This window comes from Lepidothrix coronata, unplaced genomic scaffold (genome assembly GCF_001604755.1).
Source record: "Lepidothrix coronata isolate B3197 unplaced genomic scaffold, Lepidothrix_coronata-1.0 Scaffold190, whole genome shotgun sequence".
Classification (NCBI taxonomy): domain Eukaryota; kingdom Metazoa; phylum Chordata; class Aves; order Passeriformes; family Pipridae; genus Lepidothrix; species Lepidothrix coronata.
Genome location: NW_016690370.1, coordinates 722,205 through 741,990, shown reverse-complemented (window position 1 = coordinate 741,990; position 19,786 = coordinate 722,205). Strand labels below are relative to the sequence as shown.

The window sequence follows — 19,786 nt, the reverse complement described above, 5'->3', positions numbered from 1 at the left end:
GCTCTGCCCTGGGCTTGGTCAGAGTTAACAACCAGAATATCCAACACAAATATGGGAAACGGGGTTTTTTTCCAAAAACTGGACCCTATTCCATGGAATCATAAAATCACAGGATGGTTTAGGTTGGAAGGGACCTTAAAGCCCATCTTGTTCCACCCCCCTGCCATGGGCAGGGACACCTCCCACTGTCCCAGGTTGCTCCAGCCTGGCTTTGGACACTCCCAGGGCTGGGGCAGCCACAGCTTCTCTGGGCAACCTGTGCCAGGGCCGAGTCATGTAAGGAAGTGCCAGAAGAACAACAGCAGTTGGATCCTTGAAGGCTCTTTATCCCAACCCAGAAAACATTTCCTGCCCAGCAGCGTTGCAGTGCTGACCTCTAGTGACAGATATCCCAGAAAACGGGAATATCTGTTGGGATAAACGTCCCTTCCCACCTCTGCCCCCCCAACCACGATCTCAGCCACCTCCCTTAACTTCCAAAAGTGCTCCCCAGGCATTTGGGCACTGGCTGCCAGTTAATCCATAAAGCAGATTATGAAGAAAGTGGTGCAATAATTCCAAAGAAAAGGAGATTCTGAGATATGTAAGATCAGTAAAATATTTGCATCACTACCCAGGGAGGGCTAAACCCCTTTTCCACACTCAGATCGTGCCTGGAGGGGGTTTGCAGCTCACATGGGAAGCTCCCCCATTTGCAGAAGTCCACCCCAGGATTTTAGCAGGATGCTCAAGGGAACAGAATTTAGGAACTGAAAATAAAGCTCAATGAAACATTAAGTCCAGGGTTTCTGCTGTGTCACATGTGAAACACCAACCTGCAGGTGACACCAGAGGGGTTCTACAACCACACTCAGAATTAGGAACGGGGAGATGAAGAGCAAGAGAAGAACAAGAAATTAATTAAATTAATTCCCACCTTCTCCAAGAAAATTGCATCAACCCATCAGTGGGGGAACCTTTCCCTTTGGTTCTCAAAGATCCACTTCCCTCAAACTCTGCACACTCTCAGGGGAAGCAGGAGTTGGGTTTGCTCAGAAAATCCCTGTGTGGGTCTCACCAACCACCAAAGGCAACAACCCACCCCTGAACAGTCCAAAAAACACAGGTGCCAGTGTCCACTTCAAGTTTTTATTAAAAAAGACCCAGAATTCCCAAGTCTCCAGGGAAACAAAGCAACCTGTCCCAGCCATGTCAGAGCTGTCAGAGGTCAGGTCTCAGGGGGAGCCCAGAAAGCACCAGTACAAACCAGCCCAGGTCAGGGCACCACTCCCCACAAGCAGCAAGTTCACAACCTGCTGTTTGTTTTCCTAAATTGTCCCTCAGAATCCAGAATTATCAACCAAAAATACTCCTGGTTTAGTCCTTCAAGGGAGGTGATTTTAGTTTTTAAGGAACGTGAAAGAATCTCCACTGAAAAGTCTCTTAAAACAAAATCTTAAGGCCACAAATTCCAGGTCTGCTTAAATTACTGCAGGAAAAGAAACACATATTCTACACATAAAGTAACATTTTTATTACCTCAAACTATTTCTCTGCAGTCAAACAATTTGCCAGAGGCTCCTGAGCAGTTTGTGGCTGGAATCAGCCAAGGAACACATCCCTGCACACCTTGTGCTCCACAAAGCCACACACTCTTGCTTTCTAAGGCAAGATCAGCTCAGTTTAGGAATAGCTTATCCAATTACCTTGATGAGTAATTAAAACCCAAGCAAAATGCACCCTGGAGGAGCTCCCAGGAACTCCCTGCTCAGCACTGAGCCCTCCACTGAAACTACGGGAAAGGGCTGAGTTTCACTATGAAACTGGAAACTTTTCCTACTGGAAGCAAAAGTCAGTTCTTGCATTTCACTCTTTTCACAGCTTTTTAGGCAGAGCCTCTTAAAAATCCAGCAGTTTTCACATTATTCAGGACTCACATGAGGTTATTGCTAGGGGTAGCTCTTCCTCAACTGGAATCCTGCATTGTGGAGTTTCCTCTCAAATATTCTCCTGGGAGTTTTTCCTCCTGTTTTTCTACAGGAAAAACGAACCAGAGCATTTCCAGGAGCAGCAAAGGTGTCCCAGGTGAGAGGCTGAACAAGCCCCAGCTCCACCAGGGCTCACCTCACAGCAGTTCCATCAGATTTCCACATTTCTGACCCCAGAGAGGTGCAGCCTTGGCTGCTGCTCTCAGACAGGAGGTGTAGGAGGTTCTCAGGGCTTCCAGCAATGAGCCAGATGGTTCCTCATCAGGGTCTCTGCTAATTACCCCCAGTGCCAGGAGGATTTAAGCTGGGTGTTTAAAACTAGGCTCTAGTCTTGCAGCAAGGCACAGGAGCATCGTCCTGCTCCTGCTGGGGGTTGTGTCCCAGGAAATTCGGTGCATTCCTGATTTTCCACAGGGACAAGCTGCTATTTCAACACGCTTCTGTGGGCCAGGGTGGATAAATAGGAGGAGTAATTATCTGGGAGCTGCAAAACAATAAAATTAAGACATCAGGGATCACGAGAAGTCGCTCCTCAACTTATTTGCTTGGCCAGCCATTGGTTCATTCCCTTCATGAGGTGTTTAATTACTATTATTTCTGGCTTGCAGGGAGAGGGTGATTTGCTGGCTCTTAGAAACAACATCCAAGTTCTTAAAATAAAGATCTCATTGTTCTATCCTCCTTTCTAAGCCCTCTGCTGCGTTATTGATACCTGAGCTCCCAGTCTGGAGAGGTATTTATTCCTTAAACTAAAGTCATCAGCTTTTGGCAGTAATTTAGCCAAGTCATCTTCATTCTGACGTCTGAGTCTCTCCTGTTCTTCTGCTCTGGAAAAGAAAACTGGTTTAAGACATTTGCACTGGCAGTGCAAACCCTGGTGGAAGCAGGTTTATTTTTAATACCTATTTTTAATCTAAATATCAGATTAAATGACACTGAGATGTGTCTGGGTAACTCCAATTCCACATAAAGAAAGAGAGAGGCTGTTTTCTGCAGTTTCCTTTTATTCAGACTCCAAGATTTCAGTAGAAAGAGAAACCTTCTGATTTTTTTTCCCAGATTACAACGTGCTCAGTGAGCTTCTGTAACAGCTTTTACTGGCTATTAAACAAGTTTCACCCCTTGAAATAAAGATTACAATACAAACAGAATCAATTGTCAAGAAGGCAATAAGAGACTGCTCAGCAGCCTGCAGAGTTCTTAAATGTCCTACAAAAAAAAAGGCAATTTGACCAGAGCATTTGTAGCTCTTGTTCCACGTGAGTGTTAAGGAGAACCAGACCCCAAGCTGTAAATACACTTCAGACAGTGGTTTGCATTAAGACAGTGACAAAAGCAGCAACAGTGACCTGTTTCCAAGCTCTGGATGAGCTTCATCACAACAAAAAAATAACATTTTATGAAGAAATCTCCCCCCCACCAACATGTGCAGCACAGAAAGTCTGATATAAAATGTCCTAAGATGAATGTGTTTGTCTTGGATGGCAGAGCACCAAGGCAGAGCTTCAACAGTGCAAAAGGCTCTAAACCCAATTAAAAGATGATTTGGCATTAGTTAAAACTGGTTACAAAGCTTAAAAAACTGAGGCATTTGCTGTAAACCCCCCCAGAGGGTGGATAATCTTCCCCCAGAACTATGTGCAGGGTGCAAACTAAACACTGGCACTCTTCCAGCTGCCATGGAGCTGAGCAGTGTTCCCCACTCCGGGATGCCATTTGCTATTCAACTTTCTTTTCTGAAAAAAAGGAAGTATTTATCAAGAAAACCAAGAAAATTCAGTGCTGGAGAGTCCTGACAACACTGTGTTCCAAGGCAGTAAATCCCATAGCACTCCCAGGAAATCCTGGAGCTGTTGCACACACACCCTACCTGGGCCAGGCAGGGTGGGAAGCAGCTCTGTTTGGACACAGAATTCCAAGCGTTGGGGGATTTTTGTTGGATTTCTATTAAAAAACTGACTGGGAGCTTTTGGCTGGAGGATGAGACTCACGACAACTAAGCTGGAAAACTCAGCAGGTTTTAGTTTTCCTGAGTTTTCCCTGAGACTGGTGTGTGAAAAGAACAAGAAACAGAACCCTGGTAAAGCCCACAAGTCACCTGGATAGACCTTCCTTCGGGAATTTTGGGATTTACTGAAGTATCACCATATGGACAGTTACACAGTCCAGTTTTAGAGAAGTCCATAAATCCATTGTCTTGTTAGCAAATATTAATCAGGGACAAATATAACATATATAATAACATACCAAACATAATATATATATTATATAAACACATATAAACTGTGTGAGGTACAATATCTGCAGGTGAGCTGTAGTTACCTATTAAAAAGTAAGGAATTCCAACAACATTAAAGCAAATCAGCTTCAAGATCTGAGACCTGCTGAGGTGAATTAGGGCAGAACAGAAAGCATTTCAAAAGAAAAATCCCATGTTCTTCTCATCCAGCTAGCTGGAATTCCATGGATGGGATCAGCTTTGTCATTTCTTCTAAAGGGAGATCTAGTTTTTGATGCCACTTTTAAAACTGGTCTGTGCTAAACCTGACACTAAAGGCAGGTGATGTTTGCTGCTGGCTGGCTCAGGTACCCACCACAGACATGAAGCACAGCTTTAAACAAGAAAATACAACATCTTTTCAACCCATTTCAGTTGGAAGGCCACTGAAATAAAGGAAAACAGCAAGGAAGAGTGCCAGGAAAGGACACCTGATTACTGCCACTTCCTCTAAATGTTCCTTCAGAGGAGGCAGGAATGTGAAATCCTGCTACTGGCTGGTGAGAAGGAAAATAACATCCAATCCCAACAGCAAAAGGGACTGACTTCAGACAGGGATCTACTTCACCTCCTCAGGTTAAACATTTCACAAGGCCACTGATACCTGTTGGGTTTGACACTTACTCAGAGGCAGCTGCTTTTTGCAGTTTTTCCCTTTTCTTTGCAGACCAGTTGAGGTCACCACCTGCAACAGGAGAAATGTGCACCTTGAAACCTTTCAGACTGGTCGTTTTTGGTAGCCTGGATATCAAAACTCACTCCAGGAGTTCTCAGAGCACTGCAGGAATCGGGGGAGTGATTTTACAAAAGTATAAATTGAGGTAAAGAGAAAGAGCAGCACGTTCTTAATCATGTGAACAAGCAAAGTCAGGACCCAAACTAAGGAAAGAGCTCGGTTTTTATCTTCACAGATTCAGGTACAGTCAAGTTTGATCAGAAAAAAAAAAATTTAGATTTTTTCTAATAAAGAAAAACCTGCAGAGTATCCTCCACAGAATTCCAAGGTTTAAAGTGTCCAAGTGAACCCAAGGGACAGGTACCCTTGAGAACTTCCAGAATTATGATTAAAGTTGCAAAAAGCAGCTGCAAACACTCACCTGTGAGGTGATTCACAAAATACAGCACGACCACAGCTATCAGTGACACTGGAACAGAAAAGGAACAGTTTTAGCTGACAGTAACTGCACAACAAGGACAGAGGAACAGCTTTAACCTACACCCAAGTAACAACTAAAATTTTTCATTATAGTTGTAACCAAGAGGAGGTTTTTTCACCAGCATCTCTTAATTACTTTTGAAATTCCCACTGAATCTGGTAATTCAGAAAGGATTATTTTAGTTTTAGTTACATTAATAAACAGCCACCACAAACATAAGCTTTGGAAGTATTATTTGTCTACCCTTTTACTACATTTTTTTGAAGCACAAACTATTGCACCAGGTCACTTCAATAAACCACAAAACACTTTACTAAGTTTGAGTTACTTTCAGCATTGCCCCAGCTGAAACTTTAAGAGAGGAGTTATTACTGGTTTATAGGAAATATTAATAAATAAAGCTTAATAAAGCTTCCTGAATGCACAGGATCTGTTTTCAAAGTGTTTAATACTTACAGCAAACACAAGCACTGAAGAAAACTTCCAGAAACAAGTATCCTCTTGTGTCCAGGATCATTCCAGCTGCTATGGCAATCACTGCCAGCCCCAGGTTCTGGATGGACTGCATGCTGAACACAAACACAGCTTGGTCAGCACTTCGGGGAGATTTATTTTTTTAGGGAAAAATCCTTGGTGGCCCTGAAGTACCAAGGAGATGAACTTCCCCCCATTTGTCTGGCACATGACAGTCCTGACTGCAAAGTTTTGCAGAAGTTTCTGTGCCTCTCCCACCCCCACATCCTGAACTGCACCAGACTTCCTGAACTGCAGCAAACTGGGGGAACTGGGACCCACTGATGTGTCACAACTGCTGGATATTCCCTGGCTCAGGAGTACAGGGGCAGGGCCACTGCAGAGGATCATGGAATGGGTTGGGTGGGAAGGGAATTTAAAGGTTATCTGGTGTAACCCCCCTGCCATGGGCAGGGACACCTTCCACTAGCCCAGGTTGCTCCAAGCCCCGTCCAACCTGGCCTTGGACACTTCCAGGGATCCAGGGGCAGCCACAGCTTCTCTGGGCAAAACCTGTGCCAGGGCCTCCCCACTCTCCCAGCCAAGAATTCCTTCCCAATATCCCACCTAACCCTGCCCTCTGGCAGTTTGAAGCCATTCCCTGTGTCCTGTCACTCCATCCCTTGTAAACAGTCTCTCTCCATGTTTCTTGTAGCTTCTTCAGGTCCTGGAAGGTCACAACCAGGTCACCCTGAAGCTCTCCTTTTCCAGGCTGAACAATCCCAACTCTCCCAGCCTTCCCTCAGGGTTCTCCATCCCTCTGGGATCGTGGTGCCCCTCTGGACTCCCCCAGTGGCACAGACCCCCCAGTTCAGGTACTCACAAGCCATAGGCAGTTCCCAGCTGGTGCTCAGGGACAACAAAGGCCACCATGGGCCACAGGGCACAGGCCAGCAGGGAATAGGACACTCCCAGCAGACACTGGGGACACAGGGACAATAAACACGGGTCACATGAGATGCATTCCTGCTGCAAAGTGCTCATAAATTAACATGTTGGTCTTCCCCTTCTCCCAAAAGTGAAAAGCAGAGCTCAAGCACACTTCTTATAATATCACTCTGAATAAACATGCACGTTTAGAAGCAGAGAGAACTTCATCCAGGACTGACCCACAAACTAAACTCTATTAATTAGCATTAAAGACTCTATTAATTAGCATTAAAGTGGAAAAGATTAATGCTGCAATTCCACAGAAACAGCTGATAAAGCAAGGACTCTGTTTTTAAACCCTGACACTGGTGAGCACCATAAACCTCAATTCACAAGCAATTTTTCAGGGAAGCTGCCCTAGGAAGGGGAAATCAATAATGAAGATTTCTGTTGAGGTTTGCCAGATCCAATACAGCACAGGGGCAGTTTAAATAATATTAATAAGCTTCAGAAATATAATAAAATAGCAAGTTTTAGGAGAAAATTGAGCATGTAGCACAGTGATTTAGTTACAGAGTAAGGAGTCTTTTCCACCTCAAAACACACAAAATAATTCAGCAGCAACTCCACAGCTTGCTTTATCACATTTAGCTATAAATCTCCAAGAAACAGTTACCATTGCTATCCAGGGGTTCCAGAAGGTAAAAGCCAACATGATGTGAGAGGCCAGTGTGGTTATCACAGCACACAAAACCCAGATGATGTTCTTGCCAAGTTTATCCACCAGAAGGCCAAAGACTGGGGACATGGGGGCTGAGATGATGTACACAATGCTGGAAAAACACAAATTAAAGAGCTGAGCACTCTCTGGTCATGGCAGCTCCAGGTGTTACGTGATACAAGTGTCTCCAGAGAAAATACCAAATTCCCTTGCTACATGTGAGGCCATAAGAAAAAAAAAAACACCAAAAAAAATCCCAAACAACCACCTCGGGAATTCTGAATTCCCAAAAGGTCTGAGCACATGAAAACACTCAGCATCCAAGGAAAGAGTGACATCCTCAGAGCTCTGGGAATCACACAGCAGCAAGTGTTTTCTCATTGGGGTTTTGTCACATCACAAATTCATCCTCAAACTACAAAAATTTAGTGTTGTTATTAAACTGCTTTTATCACTCAGAAGAGAATCACTAAATACCAAAATAAAACCCTTCAGAAAGAGCTTTTTCTTTCCAGTGTGAACATCTAAGACTTTTCAAGAAAAACATACCCACACCTCTGAGTTATTCCCTGGGCCATGGGAAATCTGTTTATCCACTTAAATGCACCAGGAGATCCCAAACCTCCTCCCACTGCTCAGGGCCCAAAGATCCATCCTGCACCCCTAGAAAGTGGCAGTGTTACTTATTAAATCAGCTTAAATCAACCCCAACATACCTGTTGATTGCACTTGCTTCTTGAGGTGAGAAGCTGAATTTCTCAATAAAGAAAACCCTGAAGGAAGAAAAAAAAAAAGATTCAGGAAAATGCACAATTGAAGGACAAGAAATAAATATTAAGATAGACAAAGACACGAGAACCTAGTTTACAAGACAATTAAATATAGCTTTGACATAAATACCACAGATTCTCATTTATAATGAATTTAGGAGCTTTTTAGCAGACTCCACACAATTTTGTGTAAGGACCATAGAAATTACACTTTGTACCAAAGTACAAAACCAACGTGGAACCCAAATAATGAGACATGAGCTTATAACTACAGAAGGAATTCCACAGGACATCAAATTCCACCCCAAACTCACACCACTTTTTAAATCTGTGTCTAGTTTTAATCAGGAAATAAAACATTCCTCAAGCTTTTGAGTTCAGCAATGGCATTTCCCACAAAGCTCAGCAGAAAAATGCCAAGTTTTTAAGGAATTAGTTAAAAGTCTGCCCAGATTCCAGGGGAATGGCTGGATAAGTGAGTGGCACTTACTTTCCAAGTCCTATGAAAGGAAAAACTGCTGCATAGTAACAGACACAGATGACAAATATGAGCCACAAGGACAAGGAGAAATCCTTCACATCCGTGAGCTTGATCACTTCACCTGCAAGAGACAACACTGTGTCAGCCAGCACAGGCAAAATCTGGGATTATCCACACTTAATAAACACTCAGGTGATCCCAAGTCCCTGCTAAAGCACATCCCTGTCACCCTCCTGTCCCAGTTCACACAGTGGGAGTCACTTCACACACAAGTGTTCAGTCAACAGAGCCAAAGCCAAGAACAAACTGTCTCTCCCCCACTGAGCTGATGGATTAAACCTCTGAAAGTCTTATGCAGCAGAATTAAATATACTTAGTCAAGGAAATGTTTGATCAGCTGCCAAAACTCCTGTCTGGAGCCTTATCCAGGTTGGATGAGGTTTGGAGCAAGCTGGGCTGTGGAAGGTGTCCCTGCCCAGGGTAGGGGTGGAAGGAGATGAGCTTTAAGGTCCCTCCCAACCCAAACCAGTCTGGGATTCAAATCCAAATTACTAGCTGGATCTCAAATTTAGGGTTTCTTTAAATGCTCTAAATTGTCCCACATGGAAAAGTCAAACCACCACACACACTGACACAAAAGGGCTCCGTGTTTTTCCACAGCTATAAAGGAAATAAGGTCAAACCCACCAAAACTAAGGAGCAGTGGCAATGGTACAACAGATCAAGCAGTGTGAACTTTGGATTTTATAAATAAAGCAGATGACAGCACTTCTGCCTGTTAAACTGCTGTTTAAAACTGTAAAACTTCCCGCTGACATAAAAATGAACTAAAAATTATAACAGTGAAGATGTTAAAAATGAACTAAAAATGATGATTATAACAGTGAAGATGTTCAGCAGCAGCCATGGATTACCCCAAATGCAAACCTGCAGAGTGCAGAGGAACTGGAAGGGGCTGCTCCAGAAGACTGAAGCCCAGGGCAGGTCCAGCCCCACCACTCACCTGTTTTCCCTTGCTCTTTACAAAGCAGTTTCTCTGCTCTCCTGTCCAGGTAAGCCAGGATTAATGCACAGGTCAGGGAGAAGAGACAGGTTACACCCCCTGCAAGAGGGAAACCCCACATGGTCAGTTGACAGCTCAAGTGTAATTTGGCTTTCAAGCCCAAATCGTGTAGTTTTTGTTAGACAGGTAAAGTTTAACCCCAGCTTGTCTCATGTACAAGGCTCAGCACCTGAACAGCTCCAAGAACAAGGTGTAAAACTGAACCCTCCCACAGGACAGACACCTGCCTTGGAGCAGAGATGTGCAGCTACATTTATTTTATTGAAAACATTACCACCACACCCACTAAGAACAGGCGAGCTCCTGAGCTGCACAGAACACAACAAAGCCAGGCCTCATTCCCAACACCAGGGTTTTGAAATCCCACTTTTACACATCAGACAGCTACACACAAGATCTGATCCCCCTCAGAACGTTTTTCAAGTCTGTCCCTCGCTCAAAGCACGTGAAATGTTTTATCTCCATGAGGCACAAACTTGAATTTGCCAACCACAGAAATCCCACAGCATTTTAACAGCTGCAGTAACCACACACTCAGCACAAGAACAGGAAACATGGATAGAACAGTATTTGAATTGCTCTCCCCAGTCTCAAATATACTTGTCCTACTTTCAAGTGGTTAATAAACCATCAACATGCATGCAGGGCAAATTCAGGAAGCCAGAATCAAAAAATATTACTGACCTATCATCAGAGCCAAGCCCAGAGTGCTGGGACCAGTGTAACCCAGGAGATCTTGAACTCTTGAGTAGACCCATCCCATGATGTTCATGTTCACTGTGCTCCCCTGGGCAGAACAGACTCAGGTGAGGAATAATTGATTTCACAATTATATTAATTCAGAAGGAACATCAAGCAGAACTGCTTATTGAACAGGTTAAGATGCTAAACAGGGAACTTAAACACCAGGAACAAGGATGAAATTATTCCCTGCTGGTTTGTAACAAAGTAATCACTGTAACAATAATAAACCATCACTAATTAAATTTTACCCAACTATTACAGTGTTTCCATAAGGAGTTTAGCAGTGCCATAAAACCCACCTCACACAGTGCATCAGCTCCTAAATGGAGCTGAATTTAATATATCAGAGCAAACAGGATTCCCACCTGACAGACACCAGGAAGAAGCACTTTTTTTCCCCCCTCCTCCTGCCCCCAGAGAAGGGATCCATGGCTGCAATCCCAGGGCTCACACCAGGGAACTCCAGCTCAGCTCAGATGAGGGAACTGCTGAGGAGCAACAGCCTGAACAGGGACCAGCCCAGCTGGGACCAGCTCACTCCTTACCCTGGTGATACAAAATATCTGCAGGGCTTCAGCACAGGACAGGGGGCTGAAAACAACCCCAAAAAAGAGGCACAACTCCACTCTCCTCTCTCAGCTGGTCTGTCAGTGTAAACCCAGCTATAAAACCAGCTGTTTCAGTGATTGCAACAAACCAAATCAGGATGAGATCCTGTCACACAGTTCCTACCAGAACCAGCAACGGGGACAAAACCATTCTACAACAGCCATAAAGATTGGAGTTTCTTAGAGCATCACCTCAAATCACTCATCAGAGCTTGCAATAGTCCCTGAGCCTTGAGCTACACTCAGTTAAGCCAACATTTTATGATATGCCAAGGAGCAATTAGTCAGGGGAAATGCAGCACTGCCATGGGCAGGGACACCTCCCACTAGCACAGGTTGCTCCAGGCCCCATCCAACCTGGCCTTGGACACTCCCAGGGATCCAGGGGCAGCCACAGCTTCTCTGGGCAACCTGTGACAGGGTCTCCCCACCCTCCCAGGAAGGATTCCTTCCCAATATCCCATCTAAACCTGCCCTCTGGCAGTTTGAAGCCATTCCCCCTTGTCCTGTCCCTCCATCCTGTGTGAAGTGTCTCTCTCCATCTTTCTTATTCGCTCCCTTCAGGTCCTGAAAGGCCACAGTCAGGTCACCCTGAAGCTTCTCTTCTCCAGGCTGAACAATCCCAACGCTCCCAGCCTTTCCTCAGGGAGCTCCATCCCTCTGATCATCCTGGTGCCTCCTCTGGACTCCTCCAGCAGGTCCATGTCCCACCCCGAGATCACCACGAGCCTTCTGACAGGTTCTGAGACACCCCATTAACCCACTTCCTTGTGTCTCCTTTGTCTGTTCACCTCAAATCTTCAACAGTTTACATTTCATTTATAACTCCAGCTCCCTGGGGAGCATCAGGAATGCTGTTTTCCACCTGCCTCCCTGCCCTGATGACCCACAGCCCTTCAATCCCATAAATTAAAGGCACAGCTGGACACTCACAACTCTGGCCATGCTGAGCTGTAATCCAAACACCAGGTTTAACTCCTTGCCTTTAAACCAGCTCACTGCATAGGTGTTCTGGGCCACTGCCAAGGACTCCCCACCAATCCTACAAAAGAAAACACATGAACTGCAGGTTCAGGTGACCGAATTTCAGAGAAATTTAAGTGTGTACAGGTCGATTTAACGCACAGACACAAGGCAAGGCAAATCAAAATTCCAAACACAACTGCAGTGCCTTAAGAGTAATTAAAAGTATAAGGGATTTTAAGTATTCTAGGAGTGATTATAACTGCAAGACTTGCAAAGTCCTATTTTTTGTTTTCTAACTTTGTTACAGCAGGAATGCCACTGAAGCTCAGCTTTACAGAGGCCTCAAAATGCAACAATTTTGGTTCCAAGTGTAAACGTGGCAGCAGTTTTGTGGGACACAAAGATGGGCCTCACCTCAGGGAGCACAAATGTGCTCTTCTGCACTTACCCAAATATGAACCTGCCCATGTCCATCAGCCAGACAGCGTTAAACAGAGCTCCCAGAGCAAAAACCACCTGCAAACACACATGTGAGGAAACATTATAACTGTGCCATTCAATATGGGATAAAACAGAACTATCTTCAACAGGAACAAAAATGCTTCTCCCCTCCCAGACCTGCAAAATGACTTCACACCCACTTTCTATTCCTGGGTTTTTTTGGCTTTGTTCCTTCTGCCTTATTCAAAATCCTGCTGGCAACACAATATCCAACCTGGCCCAGCCTTGACTGCACTCAGAAAACACCTCTAGGGCTCAAATCACCTTTATCATACTTAACATGGTAGTTTCAGATCAAACACATAAAACATTTGGTTCTTTCTCATTATTTCACTCACTTTTCAAGCCAATACAACTCAGAACTCTCCCATTTCAGGTCTCCTCACCTGCCTAATGAACACACCCTGCAGACTCAGATTATCCTTTGCACTCACCTGCCCAACACACACAAAGATGCTGAATATTATAGTGCCCAACCTGGAAGAGAAATAAAATCACTTAATGCAGAGCTGGAGTCTTTTTTTTCCCATAAAACACTATGTTAGACCTACAGCAGGGAAACAACAATAAAAGGTGTCTGTAATAAATTGTACAGCTCAACATTTCCCTTAGAAAACAGGGACAACAGCCTGGTGGTTTTGGAGCCAATTTATTTAAGCCATAAAGGGAAGGAAGCTCATTTACACTGGTGGAAATTCCTAAATCATGTGGGAAAAAATATATTGTAACTTACAAAACCTTTGTATTATAAAGCCTAAAGGCCACGTGCACTTTTGGTTTGGCAAAACCATGGAACAGGAGTGACACAAACCTCACACTCACCGTATTCCAAACACTCTGTCTATCAGAAAACCTCCAAAGAAGCAAAGAACCACATTGGGCCAGGAATACCAGGCATAGAGAGCCATGAACTGGGCTGTGTTCACCTTCATGTCCTGCAGGATGGAGGGGGAATTAAAAGAAGTGATTACTTGTAAGGCAATTGCAGGGACACAGAGTAAGGACCTGAGGACAACAACACAGAAACAAGTGAACTTTCTGACCTGGCCACTGCCTGTACTTCACAGAATCCCACATTGGTTTGGGTTGGAGGGGGCCTTAAAATCCATTTTGTTCAACATCAGGGACACCTTCCACTAGCCCAGGTTGCTCCAACCTGGCCTTGGACACTTCCAGGGATGGGGCAGCCACAGCTTCTCTGGACAACCTGTGCCAGGGCCTCCCCACCCTCCCAGGAATTCCTGGTCACTGTCTCTCATTTTTAGAAGCCCCTTTTAAGCCCCCAGAGAGTCACTCACCCTCTGAACCTGTGTCTGCAGAGCTGCAGGGTTGTCGTAGCAGAAGTAGCTGCCTGGGAGGAGAAGGGACAGCTCAGAGCTCTGCCCTGGCATCCCAGACCCAGTATCCCAAACCCAGCACTCCAGACTCAGCACCCCCCAAACCCTGCCTTGGAGTTCAGACCTGTACCTACGTTTATTTTATTTAAAACATTACCACCAGTCCCACTCCTGAGCACCCCCAAGCCTGAACACTCCCCAAACCCGACACCCCAAACTCCAGATCCCAGCACCCCAAACCCAAGCCCCCCACACTCGAGTACCCCAAACCCAAAAACCCCAAACCCAAGCACCCCCTACCCCGAACTCCAAATCCAAGTCCCTCGCACCTGAGCACCCCTCACCCAAGCCCCCGGACCTGAGCACCCCTCACCCCAAATCCAAGCATCCCAAACTCGAGCACCCCCACCCTGGCACCCCAAATCCGAGTCCCCACACCCGAGCCCCCCAAAAACCCCGGTACCCTAAACCTGAGCCCCCCAAACTCCGAGCTCCCCAAACCAGAGCACGCCCACCCTAAACTCCAAACTCGACATCCCCCCCACCCGGCACCCCACACCTGAGCACCCCAAGCACCCCCACACCCGAGGCACCCCAACCCAACTCCCCACGCTCGACCCCCCCAAACCCTGGCACCCCAAACTCGACCCCCCCACATCCAAGCACTCCCCACACCCAAGCCACAACCTCAAACCCCAAATCCAAGCCTCCTCCACCCTGGCACCCCAAACCCGAGCCCCCGCCCCGTCCCGCACCGAAGCCGAGGAAGCACATGAGGGAGAGCACGATGAGGCGGTGCGGGAGGCGGCGGGGGTCGCAGGCGGCGGGCAGGGTGCGAGGGGGCGCCGGAGATCCCCCATTTCCATCTCCACCTCCGTCCCCATCCCCGTCCTCGTCCAGCAGCGCCCGCTGCTCCTCCGCCGCCATCGCTGCCCGGTCACGTGAGCGGGGCACGTGAGTCACGTGAGTGGGGCACGTGATCCACGCGTCACGTGCGCGGTTACCATGGCAGCAGGGACGGGGGGTGAGGCCTTCGGGAGGGGAACCGAAATAAATAAATAAATAAATAGATAGATAAATAAATAAATAAATATATAAATATTTAATAAATAAATAAGCGTATGGACAGATAAGTGGATAAGTAAACGGACGGACAAATAAATGAAAAAATAAATATATGAAAAGGGAAAGTTTGAGGTCCAGACTGCAATAAACATCCAGGGAAATGCAAAAGCTCGTGAAACTGCTCCATTGTCTTTCCGTTGGATATTAAAGTCATGGAATCATGGAATCGAAGGCTTTGGTTGGGGTTGGAGGGACATTAAAGGTGCTGCTATTCCAACCTCCCCTGCCATGGGCAGGGACACCTTCCCCTGTCCCAGGTTGCTCCAACCTGGCCTTGGACACTTCCAGGGATCCAGGGGCAGCCACAGCTTCTCTGGGCAAACCTGTGACAGGGCCCCTCCACCCTCTCAGCCAAGAATTCCTTCCCAATATCTCATCTACTCCTTTTCAGTTTGAACTCATTGCCCCTTGCCCTGTCACTCCCATTCCTGACCAAAAGTCCCTCTCCAGCTTCCCTGCAGCCCCTTAAGATACTGGAAGGCTGCCCTGAGGTCTCCACACAACCTTCTCTTCTCCAAAGGCATTTTACTTGAGCTGTTTGCTCCAAAAGGTTCTTCCCATATTATCCAAACCCTTGAAAAAGATACTGATTCACTGTAAAAAGGGCCGACCCTCCACCAAATTTCGTCTTCATGCACCAAAGATGACCTGACTCCTGTGTGTACGTCATCAAGTACTTTTATTTAAAATATACTCTTTTTGAAGCACATACACTCTTAACGAGGCAGAAATCCTCGTGATTTAAGCCCAAGGATTTATTTTCCTTTTCAGGGTGGCAGAAAGGGCTGAGTTTTACCTGAGATGCTGAACCAAGACATCCACTTTTCAGCTACTCTGTAATCAATTTGATCAGGAACCACAGCAGAAGGTCAAAATAACCTCTCAAAACACGCTGGAATTGTGTAGTGAATGAGCTGAAAACTCCTACTGGGCATAAAACGCTTCTTTTCACTCAATATGTGTCTTTTCAGAGACCTGTCAAAAGAGAACTATGTTATTAAATTAGCAGGTCACCTTTTCAAGTGCTAGTTTAGATTCTATGAAATCCAGACAGCTCTTTCACTTTACTCAGGTTGCTCTGAAAAACATGGTTTTAAATTACAAAGCTTCCTTGGAAAACAGACTGTACAACAAACTCGAGGGTTTCTGTTACAAACCTGAGAGTTTCTGTAACAACCTCCCGTATTTCTGTTACAAACTCGAGGGTTTCGCTGCCACTTGAGGGAGCTCAAAGGTAATTTGTGACCTGCAGGGCACCTGAAGTTTTATAATTACAATTTATTTACAGAGATAAAAGGGATAACTTTTGAAAGAAAAGTTACATCTAGCAAAGGCTTGTGGATGGAGGTTAAATGTAGGGTTGTTTCCTGGCTAATTAGACCAATTATTTCAGGATACCACGGTCATACCACCCCAAACCAGCCTCTCACCATCATTCTCAGAAGGAAAACGCTGAGGAATGTCGGGACACACTGGATCCAGGTCTGGTGAGGGAGAGGAAATACAGAGACAGAGGCAACAGCACTGACCTTTCTGTGGCTCAGAGCTGCTTCCCAAAGCCTCTCCTGCTCCATGTCCAGCATCATCTTCTCCACAGGAATCTCAGAGATGTTATGTTGTGGTTTGAGGACGATACCCCTCAGCAACAAGAAATTATAGGCACCAAATCCAGGCTGTTGCACCCGGCAAAGTTAAACTTCAATCCGTAGAGTGCCAGAATATTATCATCAAAAAAATAATCCTTGGTACTATTTTCAAAGTCAGTTCAGAATCAGAGAGAAGGTAAATGTAGAGAATTGGTAGCTGAAGCTGGAAAAGGCACCTAACACACACTTTTCAATGCTTTATCGCTGTCTTTAACACTACTTTAATACTTTGATTTTATTCTTTGAACTATGATATTCTCATATGAATTTCAAACCAAGCTAACATGTAACTCATATGGGCAGTGACAAGTGACTTTGGCAACAGGATCCCACAGACATTCTCTCCTTTAATTTGTGAGCAGTTTTACCCTTTATTTAAGGGAAGATCCAGAAAAGCAGATTTTTTTCTTCTGAGTCTCAAAAAGGCTTTTTCACCCCATAGGAAAAGCAATAGGCAAAACCACACAATGAACAAACATATTAAATTGCTATTTCTGATGTGGGATGATAATATTTTTGGCAGGATTCAGCTGTGTGTGCCAGTGGGAAGCATGGAAGTGACCAGCATTCAGAGGCTTTAGGGATGTCCTCACCAAAGCTCTTGTTGGTTTGACTTGATTTAATCAATTAACCAGAATCTTAGCAATCTTTCAGGCTGCCTTGGGGATCAGGATTTCATCCTGTGTGTTTTTGTCACAGAGTTTTGTACACTAAAGACCCAAAAGTTCACTCTGCAAAAGTACTTTTGAGAGCTTCTGACAACTTGTCTGTGCCAAGTGGGATGACAAAGGATTCATGGAAAAATAAATGCTCATCCTAGAATGGCTTCCTGACTCTCTGCCATGTTACCAGGAGGATTTAGAGCACTGGTTTATGATCTTCTAGTCCCATTTTAGTCTATTAAGTCTCTGTAGCATGACAGTCCAAGGCTTCCTTACTGGAAGAAATTCAGTGGGTCACTCCTATATCAATATGTAACAAACATAAAATGACAGAATCTCCTTCCTTTTCCTGTAAAAAGTGAGACAAAGCCATGGCAGCCCTTGCAACCTCAAAGGGTGAATATTGTTCAGATCTCCCTCTAATTTCATTATTTAAACTCAAGAATCCTGAATTTGCCTTTTTTATTTAAGTCTGTGTCACCCTGAAAACTTGAAGCTCCTGGTTTCATTAAGTCTTGGATTTTTTTTGTCCTCTCTTCTTCCCGCTCTTGGGAGACCAGAAATCCATCTGAATTTGCTTATTCTAAGTGAATTTCTTATTCTTAAGAAATAAATGGATGAGTGTTAAAGTCCATGAATCCTTGTCATTCATCCTTAATAGTATCAATTACATTAATGCCACTCTCCCACACTCTATTACTATCATATAAAGATATGCAAAGAAGGGAGGATTAAACTATTTAAGTTACTTTAAAAGCTACTTAAATCATTTAAAAATTTTTACCTTCTGTTACTCCTAATCATCCACTGAGGATAATTAATTTGGCACCAAAACAGCCAATGTAATGGGGAGGATTCCTCAGGTGGAGCAGAGCTGGGGCAGGTTCCAGTGCCACGAAGGGTTTCTGTGCTTTCCGTCATTCTGGAGGGATTTTCCACAAACCTGAAACACCTGCAATTTTATTATATTTATTTTCAAAGGTGTCAGTGTGTTTTTCATGTTCTTTTCATGGCCGTGTGCTTAAATATTTCATATTAAACAAGACTGGGGTTGTAATTTATTTTGTAAACTTTATCAGGCTCTTTACGGGAGAGTAAGAAATTACGGTTGCGTGCTGGAATATTTAACAGCAGAAAAAGAAGACTTTTTTCCATTTCTATTTGCCATGCCACCCTTTTCTTCCCAGTCCCTTCCATCTTCACCTTGGATACAACCTTGCTGTGCCTGGAGCTTAATGGCTGAGATGTTCCCTGTGAGTTAAGCCCCAGATGATTCCCACATGCATTGCAGGTGGGTGTTTATGTCACAAATAAATAGAGGAGATTGCTCTTAAACTCCTGCTTTAGGATGTTTATTACACATGCAATTGCTGTCTGCCCATAAATCAAAGCACTTAAAGTGCCATATGATCCCAAACTCTGGGTTTAACAGCAGAAAATGGAGCAAAATGCGTGCGGGGCTTTATAGGGGCCATAAAATTGTTGTGCTTGTGGCCTCACCTCTTTGCATTGCCCAGATCAATCAAGTGCACTGAGCACTCAGGACAGTAAATATTGCCATGAAACAACGATTAGCTTTCAGGGTTCAGCTCTCCTGAGTTATCACTGTCTTTGCTGAAGATGCTTCCAAATTGCAACGAAGCCGGAACCGCGTTTGACACCATTAAATATGTTTTTTTACTCCACCATCATTACACCATTACCCATTTTCTGAAAGGAAAACCCTGTGCTTTGCCCCCAGCACGCACTGACAGCGTGTGATGCAGGATCTGTCGCACACAGCCACGCAGACAGTTCTTTAATCCCTCCATGTGCTAAGGAATGTGTTATTATAAAGTTCTCTGGGCTCTGTCCCCCTCGGATTTTATTGGGCTTGTGCACCATCTCCTGTGAACTGCTGGGAAAAGGCTGAGGAAGCCTTTTTGCACATGAATCTCTCTGACACCGAAGATCTCGGCCCGAGGAAGCTCCTGTGGTTTGAAGGGACGCTCTGCCAAAGCAAACAGCTCCTCCCTCTGTGCTGAGTCACAGCAGGGCTCAGTGTGGGGTTTATGGCTCCTTCTCCTACAGACACTGCTCAGAACTATTGCCCCCCGTGCTTCCCAGAATTCCAGAGCTGTTCCCTGGGGCAGGGGGGCACCAGGCTCTATGTCCAACAGCCAAATCAGGCCATGCATTCAAAAATATGAGAATGTAAAAGCATCATTAACAGTGTGCAGCTTCTCAGCCAAACCAGGAATTTCAGGATTTTGTTGGTGTTCCAGGCCAGGCTGGACATGGCTTAGAGCAGCTGGGTCTGTGGAAGGTGTTCCCCCATGGCAAGGGGATGGAACAAGATGCTTTTAAGGTCCTTTCCCCCCAAACTAGCCTGTGATTC

At 45.0% G+C, this 19,786-nt stretch overlaps 1 protein-coding gene across 3 annotated transcripts; it reads right to left on the bottom strand.

The window, feature by feature from the left end:
• Positions 1–1,106: 1,106 nt before the first annotated feature.
• MFSD1 (major facilitator superfamily domain containing 1) lies at positions 1,107–14,919 on the bottom strand. Of its 3 annotated transcripts, XM_017831400.1 has the most exons (17): positions 14,732–14,919; positions 13,938–13,990; positions 13,462–13,574; positions 13,074–13,116; positions 12,587–12,654; positions 12,106–12,214; positions 10,505–10,607; positions 9,761–9,859; positions 8,767–8,878; positions 8,223–8,279; positions 7,462–7,618; positions 6,739–6,836; positions 5,859–5,971; positions 5,343–5,390; positions 4,870–4,930; positions 2,680–2,794; positions 1,107–2,451 (listed from the first exon to the last, which is right to left on the bottom strand). In XM_017831400.1, exons 1-17 carry the CDS (start codon positions 14,901–14,903, stop codon positions 2,392–2,394), a joined length of 1,581 nt encoding a protein of 526 aa, XP_017686889.1. In that variant the 5' UTR covers positions 14,904–14,919; the 3' UTR covers positions 1,107–2,391. The 3 variants fall into 3 exon arrangements, with proteins under 3 accessions (XP_017686889.1, XP_017686890.1, XP_017686891.1); XM_017831401.1 differs by lacking the exons at positions 1,107–2,451; positions 2,680–2,794 and adding an exon at positions 2,954–3,703; XM_017831402.1 differs by lacking the exons at positions 1,107–2,451; positions 2,680–2,794 and having other exon boundaries at positions 4,866–4,930.
• Between the last annotated feature and the right edge of the window lie 4,867 nt (positions 14,920–19,786).

Coding starts and splice junctions, on each gene's coding strand:
- MFSD1 (XM_017831400.1), bottom strand. CDS start 14,903: ATGGCGGCGGAGGAGCAGCGGGCGCTGCTGGACGAGGACGGGGATGGG. Junction 12,215..12,586: donor ATGGGCAGGTTCATATTTGG/GTAAGTGCAGAA, acceptor TTTCTTTTGTAG/GATTGGTGGGGAGTCCTTGG. Junction 5,391..5,858: donor CTTCAGTGCTTGTGTTTGCT/GTAAGTATTAAA, acceptor TTTCTGTTCCAG/TGTCACTGATAGCTGTGGTC.